The 20,518-nt window shown below is 48.9% G+C and overlaps 1 protein-coding gene across 3 annotated transcripts in view; it reads right to left on the reverse strand.

Annotated features, from left to right (window-relative positions):
* LOC130678809 (pseudouridine-5'-phosphatase-like) overlaps nt 1-20,518 on the reverse strand; it is a 97,827-nt gene that overhangs the window by 29,224 nt on the left and 48,085 nt on the right. For 2 of the 3 annotated variants that reach the window (XM_057495305.1, XM_057495306.1), the window contains exon 4: nt 13,935-15,415. The exons of the other annotated variant lie outside the window; for it this stretch is intronic. In XM_057495305.1, the coding sequence (XP_057351288.1) occupies nt 15,239-15,415 (177 nt within the window). In that variant the 3' untranslated portion in view covers nt 13,935-15,238. Of the gene's footprint in view, nt 1-13,934; nt 15,416-20,518 lie in introns of those variants that run through there. 3 annotated transcript variants of the gene reach the window in all.

Raw genomic sequence — 20,518 nt, forward strand, 5'->3', positions numbered from 1 at the left:
ACGCACAGCCTCTCATGCCAGGACCATGCCAGTGGACGGGGTCAGCTTGTCCACCCGCGCCAGCCCTGCTCCCACACCCTCGGCTCCCAGCAGGTCTTGCACCCGAGCTCTCCTCGCCGGGGCGCAGGCCAGGAGCCCACAGCTAACAAGGCCAGCTTCAGAGGTCCTCTCAGAGGCTGCCCGTCACCAACGGGATGAATAAGCCTCTTATGCTGTCCATGTGCGCAGCTGCTGTCTAATACTCTGGCTGATTCCTTTGAGCCTATCCTAAGAGATCGCTCTCACATTCCCATTTGCAGGGTGGGAAGAATATATATATATATGTCTGCCAGAGGACGAAGATAAATAGCTCACTTTTTATCCACGCTGAATCCATAAACATCTATTACTGAGCAAAGACACCTCAACGCTCTCAGCAGAGACAATAAGATTCAAACTACTGGCAAGGAGTCATACAAAGGATCTGGCTTTTTTGCAGCCCCTCTCAAGTTCCTCTGACCAATTTTAAGACCCTACAGATGTGTGAGCCGCATTTGCTGGAGTGAGAGGCTCCAACTTACCCAGCGGCAAGACAATCAACTCAGGACAGGAGAGGCGGGTCTGTGCACACGCACGGGGAAAGGTCTGCGTCAGGCCAGGACAACGGGCCGGGCGGTCCTAGAGAAATGAGCGTGACTGAGGCAGATGACAACAGGTAGGAAATGGAGCTTAGCTCTGTGGTCACAGTACCTGAGTGGCACTCAGCTTAGTGTCAGTAGGAAGGGATGCTCAGCCTCGCAGACGTGCTGTGACTGGGAAGGTTTCATAAGCATGTTCATGAGTGTCCCAGGGCTGCTGTAACACTAGATGGGGTACTCATTTCCATAATTCTGGGGGCTGGGAAAGAGCTCCAGGTGTGGGCAGGGCTGTCTCCCCCCCGAGGCCTCTCTGCAGGGTGCGTGGACACCACCTTCTCCGTGTCCTCATGGGGTCGTCCCTCTGTGCGTGTCTGTGCCCTCCTCTCTTCCTGTAGAGACACTACTCCTATGGGATCAGGGCCCCCCTATGACCCCATTTAACCTTAACCCCCTTGGGACACACCCCATCTCCAAATTCATTCCTATTCTGAGGCCCTGGCGGGTGAGGAGGTCAACACAGGAGCTTTGCCAGACACACAGTCCTGCCCCTATCAACAGGCTTCCCACGGGGGGTCCACAGTGGGCTTCTGAGGCAAGAGGACAACTGAGTAATGACGTTCGGAAAAGATAGCCAGAAAGGGCGCAGTCCTCCCGAGAAAGTGGGTGCCCCCAGGCTGGGGCACTGAATCTGTCAGCGCTCTTCCCAGGGCCCAAGGGGATGCATAGGGGCTGGCTCTTCGGAGTGGTGATAGGTTTGCATTTAGCAGGCCTTAGTCCTAAAGAACAACCCCCCTGCAGGCACTCACACCTGAGGGACTACGGGAGTGGGAAGGAATTCCCTTACATATCTGAGGAAGTGGGCGGGGCATTCTCCTGATCGCCTTCAGAGGATATCTTGTAATCAGCCATCCATAGAGCGGTGACATCGAGCCGGTAAGCAACACGAAAATGTTTTACGGATGCACCCACATAATTCTTTTTGCGAGCAAAGTTCAAATTTCTGTTTGGATGTTTTCCAATGGTATCTTAAAAAGGTCATCATCATGCCACCGCTTCAGGGTAAGGTATTCTGCAGAGGAGCAGACATCATTTCTAGCCCAGAATGTGAAGATCTGCATCTCTCAGAGGTGGTTATATGGTCACGTGATGTTTCTCTGGTTTCAGCTTATGCAAATGAACTTATATATATACACACACCCACACACATACACAGAACTGTAAACATTACCCCTGTGGTCTATGTTTCCCCCAACCAGCTTTTTAATCTTCAAAATCAAATTTCTGGGTGCAGGGCTGAGAAATACGGAATGAAACAGCTCACAGCTAATGGGTTGACACTCTGCTCCTCATGAAAACCTGCAAAGTTCAACTGCCTTTTCTGTTTTTCACACCAGCAGGTCTAATTATCTATCGTCGTACCTGGGAGGGAAGAAATCCTCCTTCTGATTACGAAGTTATTTGATATCAAAATATAATGACCTGCAGATGGATTCAAGCAGGTTATGTTTTTGGACTCAAGTATCTTCAACTCAAGGAAAATGCCATTTTTGTCCCACACATTTGAAAGTTTGAATTAAGGGAGGTGAACTTCTGTAAGACAATATATAAACTCACAGTTCAAAACCACTCAGATAAATGTCACAATTAAATATAAGGAAAATAAAAAACTCTTTGAATATTAATGCACAGAAACTATAGTGCACAAAACCTTCCAATACATCATTTTCTTTATTCTGACCCAACTTCATTGGCATGTATATATTTTCCCTTCTTCAGATAAAATCCAGTGCATAGATGATATACTATTTGTAATAACACGCATAATAAGGATGTTTGTAAGCCCCTTTCAGGCAAGCGTTTTATGAACAGATAACTCTTGAAGGAAAGCATGAGAAATATGTGTTTGCGAAGTACACAATGTCTGCGTGAGACGAAGCTGGCGTTAACCAATCACCATCCATGCCTGCCGTTTAAGGAATTAGTGCTTTAACGTTACACGTTAGAAAAATCACCCGGCTCCATTTTCAAGTCAGGGAAAACATACGTGGTTCCTGATGTGTTCTCCGTCTCTCAACCTAATATTTAGTTTCTGTTTTAAAAACCTGCAGAAATGTAAAAGCACCTTGCTAAGTGAAAGAGAGTGATGTGAAAAAGCTCCATCGTGTATGACTCGGGCTCTGTGACTTTCTGGAAAAGGCAAAGCTATGGGGACAGTAGAATATGCGTGGCGGACAGGGGCTGGGGGATGAACGGGAGCACACAGGATTTTCGGGGGAGTGAACGCAGTCTGCATGGTACCGGCACGGTGGGCATGCCGTTTCTGGTTTGTCAAAACCCACAGAATATGCAGACCGAGAATGAGCCCTAATATAAACTACAGGCTCTTGTTAATAGTACCAGTACCATCGTGGACTGCAGCACACGCACCCCACTAATGGGAGAGGTTCCCAAGAAGGGAATCTGGGTGAGGGAGGGACATCTATGGGAACTTGCTGGTGTTTGATTCAAGTTTTCTATAAACCTAAAACTTCTCAAAAATATATACTGTCTATTAATTTAAAAGCGAACCTTCAGATCTTTTTGGCTGTCCTGGCCAGCAGCCTGGTCCCCTGGGTCCTCGGCAGGCTGCGACCGACTAGGGCTCAGAGCGCTTCCTTCCACTTGCAGATGACAGTCTGGCCACCACGCTCAGACGTCCCGGGGCTTTTCCGGGAGAGCAGATGTCCCTTGAGCAGGACTTTGAAGTTAGGGTCATGTGTTAAGATGAAGAATGGAGTGAGGGACTGAGTGACGGCACTCTGCTCAGATCCTGCTCCTTCGAGGAGCCCTCCACACCCACCAGCGTGCCTGCTCCTGTGCCCACCCTGTCCTTGCCATGAGAGTCTGCCCATCACCGTGCCCCTTTCTGTCCTGGACTTTCGCTCATGTCCTACAGAAGCGTTTCATGTTCCCTGCGTCCAGGTCTTGGGCTACAAAAAGAAACCACATTTGGAGTCGGGGACCTCACCTGAGGCTCTTATTGAGAATTCTTGGACCTCTTTCCAAGAAGTCTTCGTAGGGGATCTGCCTAATATTGCTGATGTTTACTGTACTGAAATGAAATAGACTGAAACATTCTGCAGGATATATATTTGTTTGAAAATGGATAGCATATGGTACCATTCTTCTTTTGAGGTAATACACACAGTCTGTGGAAATTAGGTTTACTGGCATCATGAGCCACTTATGCAATTATTCTTATGAAATGAAGAAGCAGGGTGTATATTTGATTTGAATTATTGGGTTTTCCTTGCAAACTTCTGAAAAAAAATGTTAGCCTTTTAGTTTTTCTAGTGCTAATGCCCATCACCTATATATACACATCCTTCTTTTGCTTGAGATGAATTCGAAAACAGTACCTTTTGAAAGCTTGGAATCCAACATGAGAAAAATCGGCGTTGTGTTGTACATTTCATTTTCACTTTTAACTGCATTTGCTGGTAGGATTTTTAATTTAGTAACGTGATTCTATCTTGCCATGGTGGACAACATTCATTTTCTTCTCTGTGATCCTCATTTCATCAGGCTTTACCACGGTTCTACACTTAAATACACCCTTTGAGGTTGCAGTGAATCTTTCAGACACAGTTCGCCGTGGTTGGTGAGAATTCAACCTCTGTTCTTCTGTTTTCTTCATGGACATATATCCCTGGAATTTATCTATTTGTATGTGTTAGACATATTTTCAGTTTTGGTTGCAAGCTTCGGATGGGCACTACTTCCTTGAGGACTTCTTATGCATTGCCCCACTGTCTTCTAGCATTGCATGTCTGACCCAGAGCAATCTCAGCTTTCTAGGTTTTCTCCCTGAGTATCCATAGAATCTTTTCCATAACTCAATGTACCAAGGACTTCCTGGACTATTTCTTTGTGAATTAATCTATATAAATACAGCCTTGGGTTTCACTGTGATGTTCAAACTTTCAGATTAAACTTCCCTGCATTTCAGTTTTACCTTGAATGATATCTTTGACTGTTTCTTCTGGTTCCATTGATTTTGAATTTTGGCAGGGTACCAGTTTTACAGATGTTCCACCTCTTCTGTTTCTTGGTCTCTGTGTTTATCTCTGAGTCCATCCATCTCTCTGTCAATCACTGTCTCTCCATTTCTGTCCCCATCTCTCTGCCTCTCTGTATGTCTCTCCATTCGACTCTCTCTCTCCGTCTCTCTCCCTCACTCCCTTCTCATTCTCAGTTAATTCTCATTTATGTCTGCTTTTTATTTCCCTGTCACAGTGTTACCAGTTTTTCCTTCACGTCTTTTCTCTCCTTTTTGAATTTTCATTTCAGAGACACGTTTAACTGCTTTGGTGCTTGGGCATCTTTTGTTTAAATGGTGATCTGAAGCACCATGAAAATAAAAAGCCCCTATGTGTTCACTCTTGGGGGCCCTGAGAACGATGTATACTGCAAATTGGAACCCGTCTTCTTGTATTGCCAGCGTAAGTCACACACCCCAGATGTCCCCCACCACCTTCAGCCAAGTTCTCACACACACACGACCATCTCAGGGTATGTACTGTGATGGACGGTCTTGGGGGACCCCCAGCATCAGCCAAGATGAAATCCCCTTGCTCATTATTCCCTTGGTTGTGTTAGGTTCGTGTCACAGAAGAAATGGGACAGAAGTACATACACAGCCATCTGTAACTGAGAGGACAATTCCTTGAAATCCACTCTGTTCTCCCTCCGCCCAGTGGATCTGACACCAGAGAGAGGGAGGGAGAGACACGACTTGAAGGGCATGTGCAGCACACATGTACTCAGAAGTCCCGGGCACCACGCACAGAACATATATGAGGAAAATAATGTGCTTGTTAATGCTACACAGGGACGGTTTATGGAGAATCTTCCTAATGAGGATGGAAGCGAGAACAACAACCTGATGGATCATTTTAATTCCATCAGAGGAGAGGGACACGGCACAGGAATGCTTTCCTTTAATTCAGAACGGCAGATGGCACGGACAGCCACATCCCATCTTCTCTAAGCTGTTTGGATTGAAATGTACTGAATCACATTGGTCTTTTCCCCCAATTTTCACCTTAGTTTCTATTTTCTCCTTTTCGCTCCAATTCTGCCAGTGGAGAGCGCTTTCCCTGTTTAAGCTCCATGGACTACTGGCCCCCGCTGAGCGCTGAGCGCAGTGCATAAATGCATGAACTAAGAGGGAAGGGACCACCTGGGGTGTGCGACCTGGGCTGGCAATACAACACGGGCTCCGATTTGCATACATCCTCCTCAGGTCCCCCAAGAGTGGACATGGAGGGGCTTTTGACTTTCAGGGTGCTTCAGAGAGCCATTTAAACACAGTTAAAGTTAGGTGAAGTGTGTGGGTTTCTGAGAGATCAAAGAAAGATGTCAGTTTTGAATCCTCTTATGGAAACAGTTGATTTATTTCAACAAAATAAGTTTTAAAAGGATGAGAGGGTTCTTGCTATTGCTCAGTGCATATGGAAAATACTCAGAATTGAAAAACAAAGCATATTATTCTCAACATTCATACCATTATGGCTGGGTGCAAATTAATCTGCATTATTTAGTAACTCTGTTTTATAATGGATTTATATTGAAGTGAAATAAGGCAACTTTAGCGACGAAGTCATACGCTTGAAGGAGAAATAATTTATACGTTTATTCAGATCTCCATATGCCATGGGATGAATGTTGCTCTTTCTCTGATTGCTCATTTTCTACCGTAGTAAGATTAAAAAAAAAAATCTCACAGTAGACTTTTAAAGCATGGCTGATTTGATTCAGCCATCTCCAGGGCTTATTTGAGAATTAGTCTGATATATGTAAGTTTATTTTACAGCAGGACTTTCTTACAGCAATCTGTAATGATGTCAGTTTGGAAATGAGTCTCCAGTGCTGACTGCAAACTCTTTCTCTCTCAGCTGCTGAGATGGTATGTGTATACTTTGGGGGATAATAATGGCATTCTTCTGGGAAAATTCTGACTCTGGTTGGCCCAGAGGGGCGTTTCTTCTCTCAGTTTTCTCTGAGCCACTGTCTGGTCCCGGTTACGTTTAGCGTGACAGGCCACTCCAGTGCTGGGATGTGGAGACACGTTCCTTTCTGTGAACTCACCTGCTCTGAGACTCACGGGTAAGGTAAGGGCACAGGCATCGGCCTGGAGACAGAGCTTTTTATGACCTTGGGCCACAGAGCCACCAGCTGACCTCCTGGAAAAGTGGTCCAACGCAGCATCGCCATCACCTTCAGATGCCCAGACATGGGCACTGGCAAGCCCAGAGCCGGGCACGTGCTCTGGAAAGGGGTTCAGGAGAGGCGGCCCCAACGCTGTTGGCCCACTGAGTGGATGCAGGGCGCCGGCTGCCACAGGGCTGGACTCCAACAGAAATGCTGCCGTGGGGAAGCCTGGCCACGGACAGACCGCAGAAGAAAGCCCAGCACCACCTTGGTGATGCACCTCCCTTTTCTGAGACTTCAGGACACCACCAGTCGCCTCCTGATCTTGGTGCCTTTGTGCTCCCCACGGGGGAGCTCTGCAGAGTTTCCAAAGGAAGGGGTAGGCTCCGAGTGGTCCAGGACACCTAAGTGCTCGGACAATGGTGGCAGGCGTGCACCATGAGACGACCAAGGGCATCCCGGGAGGTGCCGGCAGCTCAGGTCTAGGTTGCCTAACTGCACTCTCACCGCCTGCACCCAGCAGTTAGCGGCCTTAACGGCAGGAGCCAGCACGAGGGGAGATGGTGGGTGCCTGGGCAGTCTCCTTCTCCAGGCCCCACCCTGCCCTGTGGCAGCACCCTCTTCTCCTCCCCCCTTTCTTCCTGGCCTCCTATTACTGTCAATCTCTGCGACGTCCCATGGAGCACCCACTCAAAGCAACTTCCTCACCTGCTGTGCTGCCTATTCCAAGGTCCTCCACTCTTAGCTCCCCTCTTCATTTCCCTGAATCAAAATCGGACTCCCTCTTATGAGCATTTCTCCGCTAATGAGGAGGAAGCAATCTGATGAGAGAGGGTGAGAGAGGAATCACAGTCTCCGGGTCATGTGCATTGCAAGGGGCTTTGTGGACCTACTGCTACAGTCACCATGGAATTTTGCTCCGAGCAATGGGGGGCAGGAATGAATTCTGTTGAGTTCAGGAAGTGGTATTTGGGATGGGAAGTACTTGGGGGTGGGGGTGGGGGGCCCCAAATCGTACAAGCACGTGGCTGTTTCCTACGCAGAGCTGTATGCAAATGCATCTTCTGAGTGGGACCTGAAGAGTGAGGGAGCACAGTGACCCCGGGGAACTTCAGGCAGTGCTGCACGGGATGGTGGGGTTAAGTGGACTTCCGGGGAAATGCCAGTGCAGCTTGTGGGGGCTGTTGCCTCTGGGCTCGCCCTCCACCTGGCTGGCTGCCCAGCCTGTTCTCTCCTCCCTGTCTCTCGGAGGCCTCATTTCTTGAACGAGAAATTGAGACTGTCCACTGCTGAGGGATCCTCACTGCCTGTAGGATATAGCTTTGGTCCACCATCTGGAGCCTAGAAGCGCCTCCTCTTTCTGCCCACTTATGGTCTTTTGGTCACACCACACTCCACAGAGACTGGACCCCAGGGCGGCTCCTCTCTGCCCTGTAGGGACAGCCACTGTCTTTGCTCACGTGACCAGCAAACCTGTACTCATGGCCCATGTCCCCACGTTAGTCTGCAGGATGCCCTGCAGCGTCCCCAGCGGTCCTAAGCTGTTCTGTGCAACTCCAGAAAACCAGACCCTTGCCCACCATCTGCCCTGATCTTCCTTCTGGCGTCTCTGCTGCATTTCAGGTCGACCTGCACTTCCACGACATGCTCCGTATGGTGCTCGGTGCCACGAGCAATTCCCTTCTCCCCATTTCTCAGGGAATACCTTGTCTGGATGCCTGAGACTCTGCTGCAGCTGTGCATCTCCTCTAAGCCCGGGGTCGTCTTATCGGGACCAAGTGGTGGTGGTGGTGGGGGGTCACAATACCACCATATGAACCAGGCGTGATCTGAGCTCCTTCTGATCTGCTGGTTCTGCTAACGAACATCACATACTGCTGAGGAGGCTTAGGATATTCACATACAGGAAATGGACCGAGTCTACGGATTCATTTGGCATATTCTGAACACCCAGTTGAGATCTGCGTTTTCTCCTGTCCAAATTACCTAACTAGTTAGACATACAGGAAGATGTTTTGCTACGAGCTAATTTAGAGGAACAGGTTTGAGTGCTGTGGAACTCGCCACCTCCACCAAGCCAGTGCCCTTCACCGGCTTCTGTAGCCCCCTCCTTCTGACATATCAGGAGCGGAAATGTCGGGCATTGTACGATCTAACTGCTTTCCTTTCAACAAAAGTGCCCAGGCTAGCATCTACTTCCTTCTGATGGCATCTTAAAGGCTGCTTCTGCACCGAGGTCCCCTCCTTGACCCTACACACCCTGAATGGTCACTGAGTGGTCACTGCCATTCTGTCTTAGGCTCTGATTTTCTACTTTGTGGAGTTTATAAGAATTTGCAATAGTGCCTTTATGCGTGTGACTCCTTCCCGTTTCTCCCACACTAAATTACACACTGCAAGGGGGGGTCAGGGCCATGTTCCTCTGGGTCACCACTGCTGGGAAACAGTCTGGGGAAATGGTTGGTGCTGGCCTCCACTCCCACACTACTACGGCCCCCCCATCCCCCTGCTGAATTCTTGGGATACACTTTGAGGTATTCCTTCAAGGACGTTCTGGCCAGAGAAAGGCAGGTAACGGCTCATAGCTAACAGGAGGGAGTGCGTCTGCAGGGGTGATCAGAGCATCCACGCATCTCATACGTTCTTCAGGATGCCGGGAACCACGCAGGCAGTGGCTCACCCTCCATCCTGGAGTTCAGGTAGTAAATTCTCACTGGGTGTTGGGAGAGTGGGGCTTGGGAGTGTGGGAAATTGAGATGGGAGGGAAGCAATCAAGGCAGATGGTGGACATCATCTCAGGAAAAGGTGTGATGGACCAAAAACCTCCATTCTTAATCCCTGAGATGCCTTAAAAACCCTAAGAATACCCTGATGCTGGCGTTTAGGACCTCTGGGCCTTGGGATGGGGCGATGCTGGGGAACCTGCACTGTGGCTGAGAACATGCAGATTCTTGTCGGCTCAGGCCCAGCCTTGAACCAGCTGACACCCTGCTTGTCAACATGAGCACACGTTAGGAAGGAAATCAGCAGAGAACAAACACTCCTCACACAGGCTCCATTAAGTACTTGCAAAGAACAAGCACTCCAGAATGACATTTTGCAGTGTTTTCAAGGATGCTGAGAATACCAAAAACCCTCGTGAAGGGAAAGCTGTCTTGTGTATGGATTCGAGGCAGTGTTCAAACACCTTAGTATCTTCCCAGTTAGTGGGCATCTAAATGGGTTTAAGGACAACAGTCTTGATAAAAACTGACCGTGAGGCTAAGGCAGGTACGTGTTCTGCGTGCCGCACCTGTGGGTGTTCAAACGCAGGACCTCTGCTCCCAGGTCGGACCCGAGTGGGTCGGCTCTACACCAGCAGAGTGGTGATGGGGCCACAGACATCCTTTTTACCAGAACTACTGAGAATACGTGTTTCTCTCCCTGTGATGAAAGATGATGATGCCGGGGACACGACTACATTTTCAGGAGTGTGAAGTGAGGGTCACTTGTAACTCTGACCCTCGGCTGCCTCTTCGTGAGGGAGGGGCCTTCCCAGTCACGGCCCCGGAGGGCGACCCCAGGGGAAAAGTGAGCAGATAGGGAACAGGGAACATCACATCCAGTACAGAGACGGGGATGCGACACAAACACACAGGGACGTGCGGTCATAAATATATAAGTGCCCAGCCTGTGCTCAGAACTCAAGAAATGTTAGGTGGCCTACTCAGGCAGAAGTTAACAGTATCTTGCAATTTTCAAGTGACCAGCCCGTATGGATCCTTTGTACTAAATAAGACCGTTTTCCATGAGTTTGTCGCATTTCAGCCAGTGTCCGTGTGCCTTTCTCCTCAAGGTGGGCAGTCCCTGCAGGCCGGTGAGCTGTGTGGCTGCTGGTTTGCGTTCACAGAAGACATGGAGCCGTGTGCAGGGGAAGGCGCAGAGGGGAAGGGAAGGTGCCTCCTGGCTGGTGCCAGTGTGCCTGGCCCCCTGGTTAATTTAGAACTCCAATCCTCGTTAGGTGTGTGGGCTCCGTCCAACTCCAGGTCATCCCCAAGGCCAGGTCGTTTCCTGTTTGTCCTGCCATCATACGAGGGTCCTCTAGCCCCCGAGCCCTGGCCTGTGGTCGCATAGCCAGTACCTGGACAGGACTCACGGATCACACACATTGCTAAGAGTGCACCTTTCCGTTTGCTTTTATGCAAGCCTAGGAATACTGCAAGAGATAATGGCTGAGAAGTTTACAGACACACAAGCAAAAGCAAACTAGACATGGGGTGGGGGGATCTACAAGGTGCAAATGCGATTAGAACAAAGCAAGCGATTGCTTGGAGACCATGAACAAATCTTCACGGCAACTTCATGCTCCCACAGAGAGGAGACAGGTGGCCTTCAAAGGTAGGACTACCCAAACTACCAAAGTTGGATAATAGAAAATATTATCTTTAAAGGGGAAAATAAAGTGAATGTCAAACCAGAATTCAATATCCAGTGAAAAGATCCTTAGAAAGAATGGTGAGAGAAAGACGTCTTTAGACATACAACAGCTGAGAGAAGCTGTCATCACCAGACCAGATCGGTTAACATTAAACGGCATTATTCACAGGTGGGAATTTCTAGAACAATGACAAAAGGTCACAGTTACCTTGATTCTGCACTTCTAAGTGGAATGTCTATTTTACCACCAACTACAGCATTGACTTGGTTTCCAGAGAAATAGGCATTCTCTGTACTAGTGAAATACCAATTCGTAGTTTATGAAGACTTTGAATAAGAAATGCATGCCAATTCTTTCCTGATGTGGATTCTGAAAACATACCATTTTAAGCGACTTTGCATAACATGTCACCATCGTTTGGCAAGGGTCTTAAAAAGTAATTGTTTATGAGTCTGTGTTGCCATGGTCTCATGTTTGTGAAGAGAGATTAGAGAATATAAGTATTCTTTGTAATTTTCAAGCCCTAGAGAAATATACTATTAACATTATGGTAAGTAATTGGACATATTTTCATGTAAAAATACTCATTTCATATACAAAGCTGGAGAAATTCACCACCTTGGGAATCATTTGTTTGCAATAAAGAAAAGCAAGGCTTTAATACAATGCTTTCGTACTAAGGGGACTTTGCACAGTTCCTAATGACTTTTTGATGAGAACCCACCACAGCGGGGGGAACAAGGAAGAGCAATTACCTCCTTTATCCTTCAAAAAGAACTCGGGTCAAAAAACATACAGAAAAATTTGGTTGATTCAAGGAGTAATCAAATCAGACCAGACGACACAATGACCTGGTCGTGAGTCGCACACTTCTCCTGCCCCTTAGTGTGCAGACTTGACAAACACCCTAAGATCCAGTCTTATTCAATTGTGTACATCTGCAGGCCTGGCACATTGTATGCAAGCAGTATTTCTTGACTTACCCTGGATGACAGCTCTCCTGATGAAAAGTTACACCCAGTGGAGGTATCTGTGGTTAATAAGAGAGAAAAATTAACTGCTTATGCGTACAAGATACCATCTATGAAAGACACTGAGGGGAAACCAGAATATACTGAGATATCCTGCAGACCTGCCTTCACAGATAATCCGGAAGATGTGTATCCATCAACACATGTTGTTAAAAACATCTTTCATAAATGAAGTGTCTCCAATCAACAAAAACCAGGTGAGAATGCTGCTGGGACCCTGATACTGGGAGTGTGGCCACCACTTTGCAAATCATTCATAATGGGCTTAGTATTCTCACTCCATGTGCAACTTCAATCTGTTCTTCACACCAGTGTGACAGAGAACTCACTACCCCCATCTCACAGGGAAGGAAACTGGGGTAGAAATCGATAAAACAAGGTGACACAGCTGTTTAGCGGCAGCACTGAATTAAAGTTTAATTTGCAATCTTTTGCTTTTCAACACTTCATTTCCTTCACAGAAGAAGAAGGATTCTAAAGACCTCTGGTGATAGACTTTGGTCGGGAATCATTCACGGAAAGCCAAGGAGGTCTGGACTTTAGCCTGTGGAATTGCAGCGCGAAGACAATGTTAAACAGAAGAGTCAGTCGGTACAGATAGGCTAAAACTCAATGTTCTTCGGTATGAAACTTGTTAGCGTGTGTCCATTTGTTTCTGAAAGTTGGAACCACCACCCATAGCATGCCAAATTTAGCATCCAACTGTCAGTTATGTTCAAGGAATACACGAACCGCAGTAGCTAAACACTGACTACTGTTTGCACAGCAGAACAATTCCTATTCTTTAATAAGAATTCCCTCAAGTGCAAAGCAGGTGTCTTCCAGGACTTTCTGCTTTTATATAAATCACTGAACTCCAGCTGAGGACTTATTAGGTGGAAAAACTCTAATAAGTAGTAATTAGCTAGTTCTCCAAAGTGTTCCACACAGGTGGAATTAAGCAGCGATTAATAGTGTCATCTGTCGAGGGGGGCTGTCATCAGTAGCACGAATCCTCCCAAAGGATGTGCAATGGGTAAGCAAAGAGTAGCTGCCAGTTAGGGAGGACCTGCATCGCTCCTAATAATGCCTGCGTGTCCCAACTAGGACAGACGTGAAATGAGCCAAGACAGAACACTGACTCTTCATACTTCATGCCTTCTGCACTTCATCGTTATGTCTCCATGAAACTGACACGTTACTCAGTGGGATAACATCTCTAAAGTGTAGTGAGGCAACTGATGCAGGAGAATAAGAAAATGTGTGCTTTGGCTAAGAGCAGTATTTTCCCTGGTACCAAAATACAAGGGTTTCACCACAGCCTTGGTTAAAACAACAAAAAGAACATGAAGGCACCTGACATAAAATATACTCTAGAGGAAAACATACCCTGATCTAGATCTACACCATTTACAGAGGCATTAAATCTCCTTACACTATTCACACAAAACGGTTTAGGGATTAGAAAACAGCAACATTAATATTTGGAAGAACAATAAGCCAAATCTAACAAGCAACTGTTCAATAGAGAACACATAGTTTCTGTAGGCAAGGGCGCTATGGTTCACTTATATATATTTAATGCCATTTTGCAGTGTGAGTACTGTTTGGTTAAAGAAAAGTCAATTAGTCATATTTATGTTTTACATTCATTAGAAGATGTAATTCCTTCTTTAAAAAGACAAAACCATAGAAACATAAGGTGCAGAAGTGTCAAAGACTTTATTCAACTCAATTAATTGGTGAGGGAACCAGTAAGATGTTGCAACCAGTTCAAAGCGAACTGAAGTAGGTAAGGAGATAGGCAATCAAGAATGCTGAAATGAATTTGCTAAACTGACGCAAAACTGATCAACAAGCCGTGGCAGTCATGCCACCAGACAATCACACATATTACTATGGTTTTTCTACAACTTACAGAGTTGAAAAATGAGATCAATGACAATCATGAGAGAGGCCGCCTGGAATGGTACACTGAGCAGGAATACCCCTTGACTGTATTTTCCCATTTTCAATGTCTTTGCCAATTTTCCCATCACAAAAGGCTGAGTACAGCTATTAATAGGGATCAATCACCGAAGTGTAATGTGTGATACGTTATTCCAAAAACGTGTCATGGCTCTCAGTCATACCAAGTATACATTCTGAAATGAGATATTTGCATCAAAGAATGTATTAGAAAAATAAACTTTCTTCAAGGAGGGAGGTTTTTTTTTTTTTTGAGTAGAAAACATTCTCACATGTGGACACGTGCCTAGATATAAAATACAGGCTAAATTATAGGCACACTAAAAAGAAAGAAACTATTAATGACATGGCTCAGAGTTAGTCTCTGAGCGGAGGCCAACACAGACATTTTGAGGGTACTAAAAGAATGTGAAGTTTGTCATAAGGAGAATTCATTTCTTAGGGCTCATCCATAATGTGGCTTTCCAACTCTGAATACAAACCAAATATAGAATTACATCTCATTTTATCAATTGCTATTGCATGTTATAATCCAGTGGAGCAGTATAGTATACACATGTGTGTGTATATAACTATATGTAATATTTACATACATATATATACATATCCATGTACATATGGATATACACATCTACATGTTGTACATTTTCTAGTCAGGGTTTAGAAAAACAAAAAAGAAATGAACGTAAGTGAACTTTCATTTTGTCTCAGATTAGGTATTTTACATCTCTGCATGCATATATACATATATACACGCACATTCATGCACATGTATGCGTATGTATCATTTGTATGATTATCATGTGTTTATTCAAGTAGGGTATAGGGTCACTGACATGACGATTCTGATCTCTCTTCTGAGCTATATCTGCTTTCCGTCCAACCGTCAAGTTTCAATTCAGCACCACTTTTGAGAGAGCGGGCCAAGCCCACATGGCATGAGGGCCGAGTTCAATCTGGAATGAGAGCGCACTTGGTGATTTCTTGGGTGGTGTGGGTCACACAGTGGCCACCCAGAGCAGTACCTGGACCTGTCACTCATAGGGTGGCAGGCCGAACAGCTCGGGCTGGAAGTCCTGCAGGGAACCCAGCACCAGGGTCGCCTTGGATGTCAAGTCTCGGTGTAAGTTGGCATCTGGAACCATGACCACCTGCATGCCTGCTGCAAGGGCTGCCTCCACCCCGTTGGGAGCATCTTCAAAGACGAGGCACTGTAGGGTGAGGAAGAAAAAGAAGGTTGAGATGGCCTTTTCCGTAACGAGACATTCAGGGGTTTTCACTATCATCATCCCAGCCGGCTTTGTCACTGTGCAGAGGGAGACAGAGAGGAAGTGTTATTTTCCCAGGAACTGTGGTGAGGACAGCCGTTTGGGACCCGGTCCTGTGGGCTTTACGCTGATACTCTAGAAGGGCGAGGTTTCCATTGCTGCTGTTAAAGCATTATTGAATGTGGTGCAGCTGGGCAGCAAGATGGGATTCTGGGTTTAAAACTTTATTAGAATCATAAAATGTGTGCAATCAATAATTGAACATTTAAAGCATGAGAGGAAATTGTGTGTGGGGGGAACCCATGCTTTTTAAACATAATTTCAGAGCTGGTAATGGTGTAGGTACTGCAGCTTGGAAATTACATGCAGAGGGTGTTTTAGTAAAATATTCAGGCCCTGTGTGAGCCAGAGTTATGCAACGAAAATCTCGTTAGCACTAAGATTGAGTGCCATGCGCGGGTTCTCTTTTGGCTTCTTGAGTAAACCCACCTTATTACTGGATGAGTGACGCGCATTCCACCACCCAGATTTAAACAGGGTGTCTGTGTACTTTCTCCATCAGGAATCTCCAGAATGTCCCCCACGGGAACAATGCTACGGGAACGTTCACATTCGGATTTGTTAAAGAGAGACCTGAAGTCTATCCACAGGTGAGTCAGCGCGTCATCTCTCTGTCATTCTCCATCCTGGGAAAACGCACATCTAGAATGCTTCCCTGCGGCCCTGGAATCACACACTGGATGTGGAAGCAAGTTCATAAATCCTTTTCCATTAAGATTCCGTCGGGCCAGACATCTGTAAAGAGGGCTCCTCCATCACGGGCGGCAGATGCTCGTGGGTTCCCACCGTTCTTAACTGCCGGACGACTCCCGGGAGTGGCGAGGTTGGACCCTGGTCTCCCCTCACCCCGTGTCCCCACCCTGGTCCCCCTGCCTTCATTGGGATGCCTGGTCCCTGTCATCAGCAGAGAGCTGGCTGCCCGAGAACTGGCGCTGGGAGCGCTGCGTCCTGATGCCCTTAGGTCAGTGGGCGGCACCCCCATATACACACACTTGCCCACCCTCCCCCTCCCACACACACACTCACAGAGGCAACTTCACACACGCATGCCTACAGTCTTCCCCGCCGGTCTGCTCTGCAGCAGGTACACTTTGCCCCCTTCTTCCCTTCTGTCTGGGGCTGAGAAGGGTGGTCGGCTGGCTCACCGTGGGGTCAAGGCGAGGACCAGAGCGGTTCGAACAGGTCGCAGCGCCATGCCGGTGCCCAGCCGCCTGCAGGGAGTGGGCTGGCCTGTCCAGCAGACAGGGCTGGGGGCTCAAGCCTGCCCATCGGGGCAAACTGCACACAGTCCCCCTGCCTTCCCCTCCAGAGAACTTCTGGAGACCCTGGCTGTTTTTTAGGCTGTCTGCTTGCACGGAGAGATGCCGTCTCCATCTGAGGGGGGAAATCACTGCACTCAGACCACCCAGGTTGCTTTTCTTAGTCATCTGAGCAGAGGCCTCCTGCTGGTGGTATTTCTGTCCCTGCCTTTTTAAAGCTGCATCCCGATCGCATTCTAAATGTCCTCGGCTGCTTGACCTGGGGCCATGGATAGGCACTTACATGTCCAACGACATTTCGTTTCTGAAATACCAGCTTGTTCTCTGAGAATTTGGAAGCTTTGTAAAGTCCACCTGAGAAACTGCGTGGGGCACAGGAAGAGACCTTGGGGGTCCCTTGGGGCAACTCTGCTTGGCTGGAGTCATGAAAGTCACTTAGTTTGGATTTGTGTGAGGCGCCTTCTGAAAAGCAGGGTGGGCTGGCAGCAGGGAAAACTGGCGGCGCAGAAACGGTGGCACTTGTCAGAAAGGAGGCCCAATACCTCCATCCCATCTGAGACACTGAGGATGCCCTCCGCACCCGAGAGTCTTTGCAAACACCACTGCTTACACTCCAGGAAGTAGGAGGAGGGCCGTGGGGTGATGAGCAGAAGCTTTACAGGAGTTTCTGGCTGCGATACAGGGAGTCACCCACAGGCCCCCTTTCTGGATATGTCCCTGCTTCCTAGGCCATGCACGTTTTATTGGTTTCTCCATTTCTAATCCTTAATTTGTCCCTACCCAATTTTGGAATTAACATCCAAATGCAGCATCTGCCAGGCATGGGCAGAGGGCGAAGGAATGTGCTGAGTAAGACAGCCCCGAGAAAACACCCAGGATGTTCGAATGCCAGGGTAGGTCAGCCTTGCTGATGCCACTGAGGCCACAGGGCACCACGCAATGAAGGGTCATAGGAACGTCGGTGTGCGCAAGCGTACAAGGCGGTGATGATCCGGGCGGGTGGGGAACACAGCAGGCTGGTGTGAGTGTCTTCCTCCAAAGCACTCTGTAGGCTGCTGATTCCACAAGGTCACAGGCGACTGAGGTCTCTGATACAAATACAGGCGTGGGTCACGTCAGCCACAAAAGAACCACTGAGCCCAGACAGTGTGACACACGTCACTGGAGCCCAGGATCCCATCTGCACCCTCCTTCCCGCTGCCTGTTCACTAGTAGTTGTCACAAGGTGCTTTCCATGGACGTCAGCTGGGCTCGCATGCTTCACATCAGCTAACGAGATTCAAATCAATGAATGTGGAGATGTGAAGAGAGCATGCGAAGTTTTTAAAAGCTAACTGACCGCCTATGGGAGGTGGTACATGCTGGGAATGTGGCCCGAAAACTCAGCAAACAGGGGAGGTACAGCAGCGAGCCTTTCAGAAGAGCAGAAGCGCTGGGCCTCCACGCACGCGCGGGTACGCGGCCACATCTGGTTAGGAAAGCAGCCGAATGCAGGGCAGAGAACAGACTCCAAACAGGACCTGCCCACGTGGCACCAGCCCAGTGCTGGGTCTACAGAACCACCCACCCGCGGGCTGCACTTGCGGCACCGAAGGCTCAGTGAGCCCACTCCGTGTGCGCCTGGCTGGAGCTGCCCACGCCCTCCTGCCCCTTAGGGGCCATACGACCGCACAGCAGAACCACTCTCCTGGGAAGCACCTGCAGAAATGTCCCCAAATGCCTCTTATGTCATCTTTATTCTCCATGTCTTGGCTCCTAAGATCTATGTGCTTCTAAGGGCCACTCAAAGGAGAAAAGTACCCAGTGTCTGAAAACCTGCACATTTTAGGAATATTCACAGCACGGCTTTATCTATCTCTTGAAACCAAAGAATAAATCTTTGAAAGTTACCCGGACAGTCTCTGCCTGTGACTCACAGGACTCAAGCATCACGAAACCATTGAATAATATTAGCTAAAATAACACAGCGTATATCTGCACAAACATAAGGGGGAGTGTGCTGGTGCATCGGAGACCCAGCATCTGCCTGCAGCTCCTCTCTGCTCCACGCAGCTGATAGGAAGCTCCACTGGTTGAGCGGTAATTACCCTCATTCCCCAGCCAACCAGAGTTTCACTGGTCAAACGTCACCCCCTCATTGTTAAGTGCTCTGTTCCCTCAGTGCCAGCCCTGCCCGCCCCACCCTGCTCTGAACGACTCCGCTGGTCCCTGAAGTCATTACACCCACTCGCAATGCATGACTTCCGTCCAAGCCCTCTGGTCTCTGTGAAGGACGCTGTCCCTCTGAGTAAAGGTTCCGCAGCACTGCCGGCAGGCAGGAGGGGCTGGCAGCCCAGGATACCCTTTCTCCCTATGCCACGGGGGTCATGGGAGCATGCATGTGCATTTGCACGTTTGTATCACCTAATTAGTGTAGTGATCTCCTGGTAGCACAGGACACGTACTGGGTATTGCAGGACACATTTCCATGACCTCAGGGAAGTGTCTGGGCAAGGAGAACGTGCTCGCAGCTGTGTTCACACTCACCTGGGTGTCCCTAGGCAGGGCTGGGTCAGTCACAGCCTCACAGGTACCCAGCAGGGAGTGAGCATAGGGACACCTGCTCAGTCAGGGAGCTGGCCAAGTGTCCTGGCACAGGACGTGGGGCGTTAAAGGGCCCCCGGGGTGCCCCAGCTGGAGGAGAGCGGCGGGCCCAGCGCCCTCCTGTCATGGGTAAGGGGTCTGGGCCAGGGGAGTTCAGAGGTATGCTCAGGGTCACGCAGGCACGCCGCTGACAAAATTCAGGAAGGGCCCGGGTCCCCAGGATGCCACGCTCTTCTCGGGTTACCCAGCGGAAGGCTGAACTATGTCTGAATGCCATCTCTAGGAGAGCAAATGAGCTGAAGTAAACTGTAGCTGGAGGGGCTTCGTTTAGACAGCAGGGCATTTCCAGCTACTGAGGAGGTGGAGCATCTACGGGCACCATCTCTCACGGTGCTGAACCTGCTCTCTGAAGACAGACGCTCAGCAGTGCCCTGGGAGGCAGCCGACGCCCGTGTCCTTCGCCGGGCTGCTCAGCAGGACCACCTGAGGGGTTCTTGTGCATCTTGCACTGCAACTTTCTAGAAGGAGCATCATGTAACTGAGACGCTGCATGTCATACCGAAGGTCTGTGTAACAGACTCTTTGTCTGAGAGTGGGGGGCCTGGATGGAAGTGGGTGGGAGCAGGGAGGGGCTTCAGCCGACGGAGCTTGATGCAGGACACGCTGGAGAGGAAGACAACATGGTCCCAAACCCTGTAACGTGCGGGGTCCTGGGGTGAGGGGTGGGGTCGGCATGGGAAGGCCAAGTGCAGCGATGATAGGCAGGTGAGGGGCTGAATGTGGGTCGGGCGTAAGCTGGAGATGAAGGGGAGGGGTCAGGAGTGGCCGGGTGGCTCTCCACGGTGCACAGGGCATCCAGGCTCTGGGGACAGGGCAGGGCAGCAGCAGGGCCCAGGTGAAGGACCTTCCCAAAGAGAGGCCATCACCGCAGTGAGGGTGTGCAGCTGCCCAGAGGTGTGCTCGGTCGCCGGGACCCCCATCCCAGGTAAAGGCTTACGCTGGGCCCCGCTCGTGAGACCTCCCGTCCCTCCTCACAAGCTCAGGGGAAGGCACCCACCAGGGAGAAGCCCCCTTCGGTCCCACCCTGGCTCGCTCCCAGCCTCCGGGGCAGCACGCTCCACACCGACTTCAGGCTGCACTTGGT

This window comes from Manis pentadactyla, chromosome X (genome assembly GCF_030020395.1).
Source record: "Manis pentadactyla isolate mManPen7 chromosome X, mManPen7.hap1, whole genome shotgun sequence".
Taxonomy (NCBI): domain Eukaryota; kingdom Metazoa; phylum Chordata; class Mammalia; order Pholidota; family Manidae; genus Manis; species Manis pentadactyla.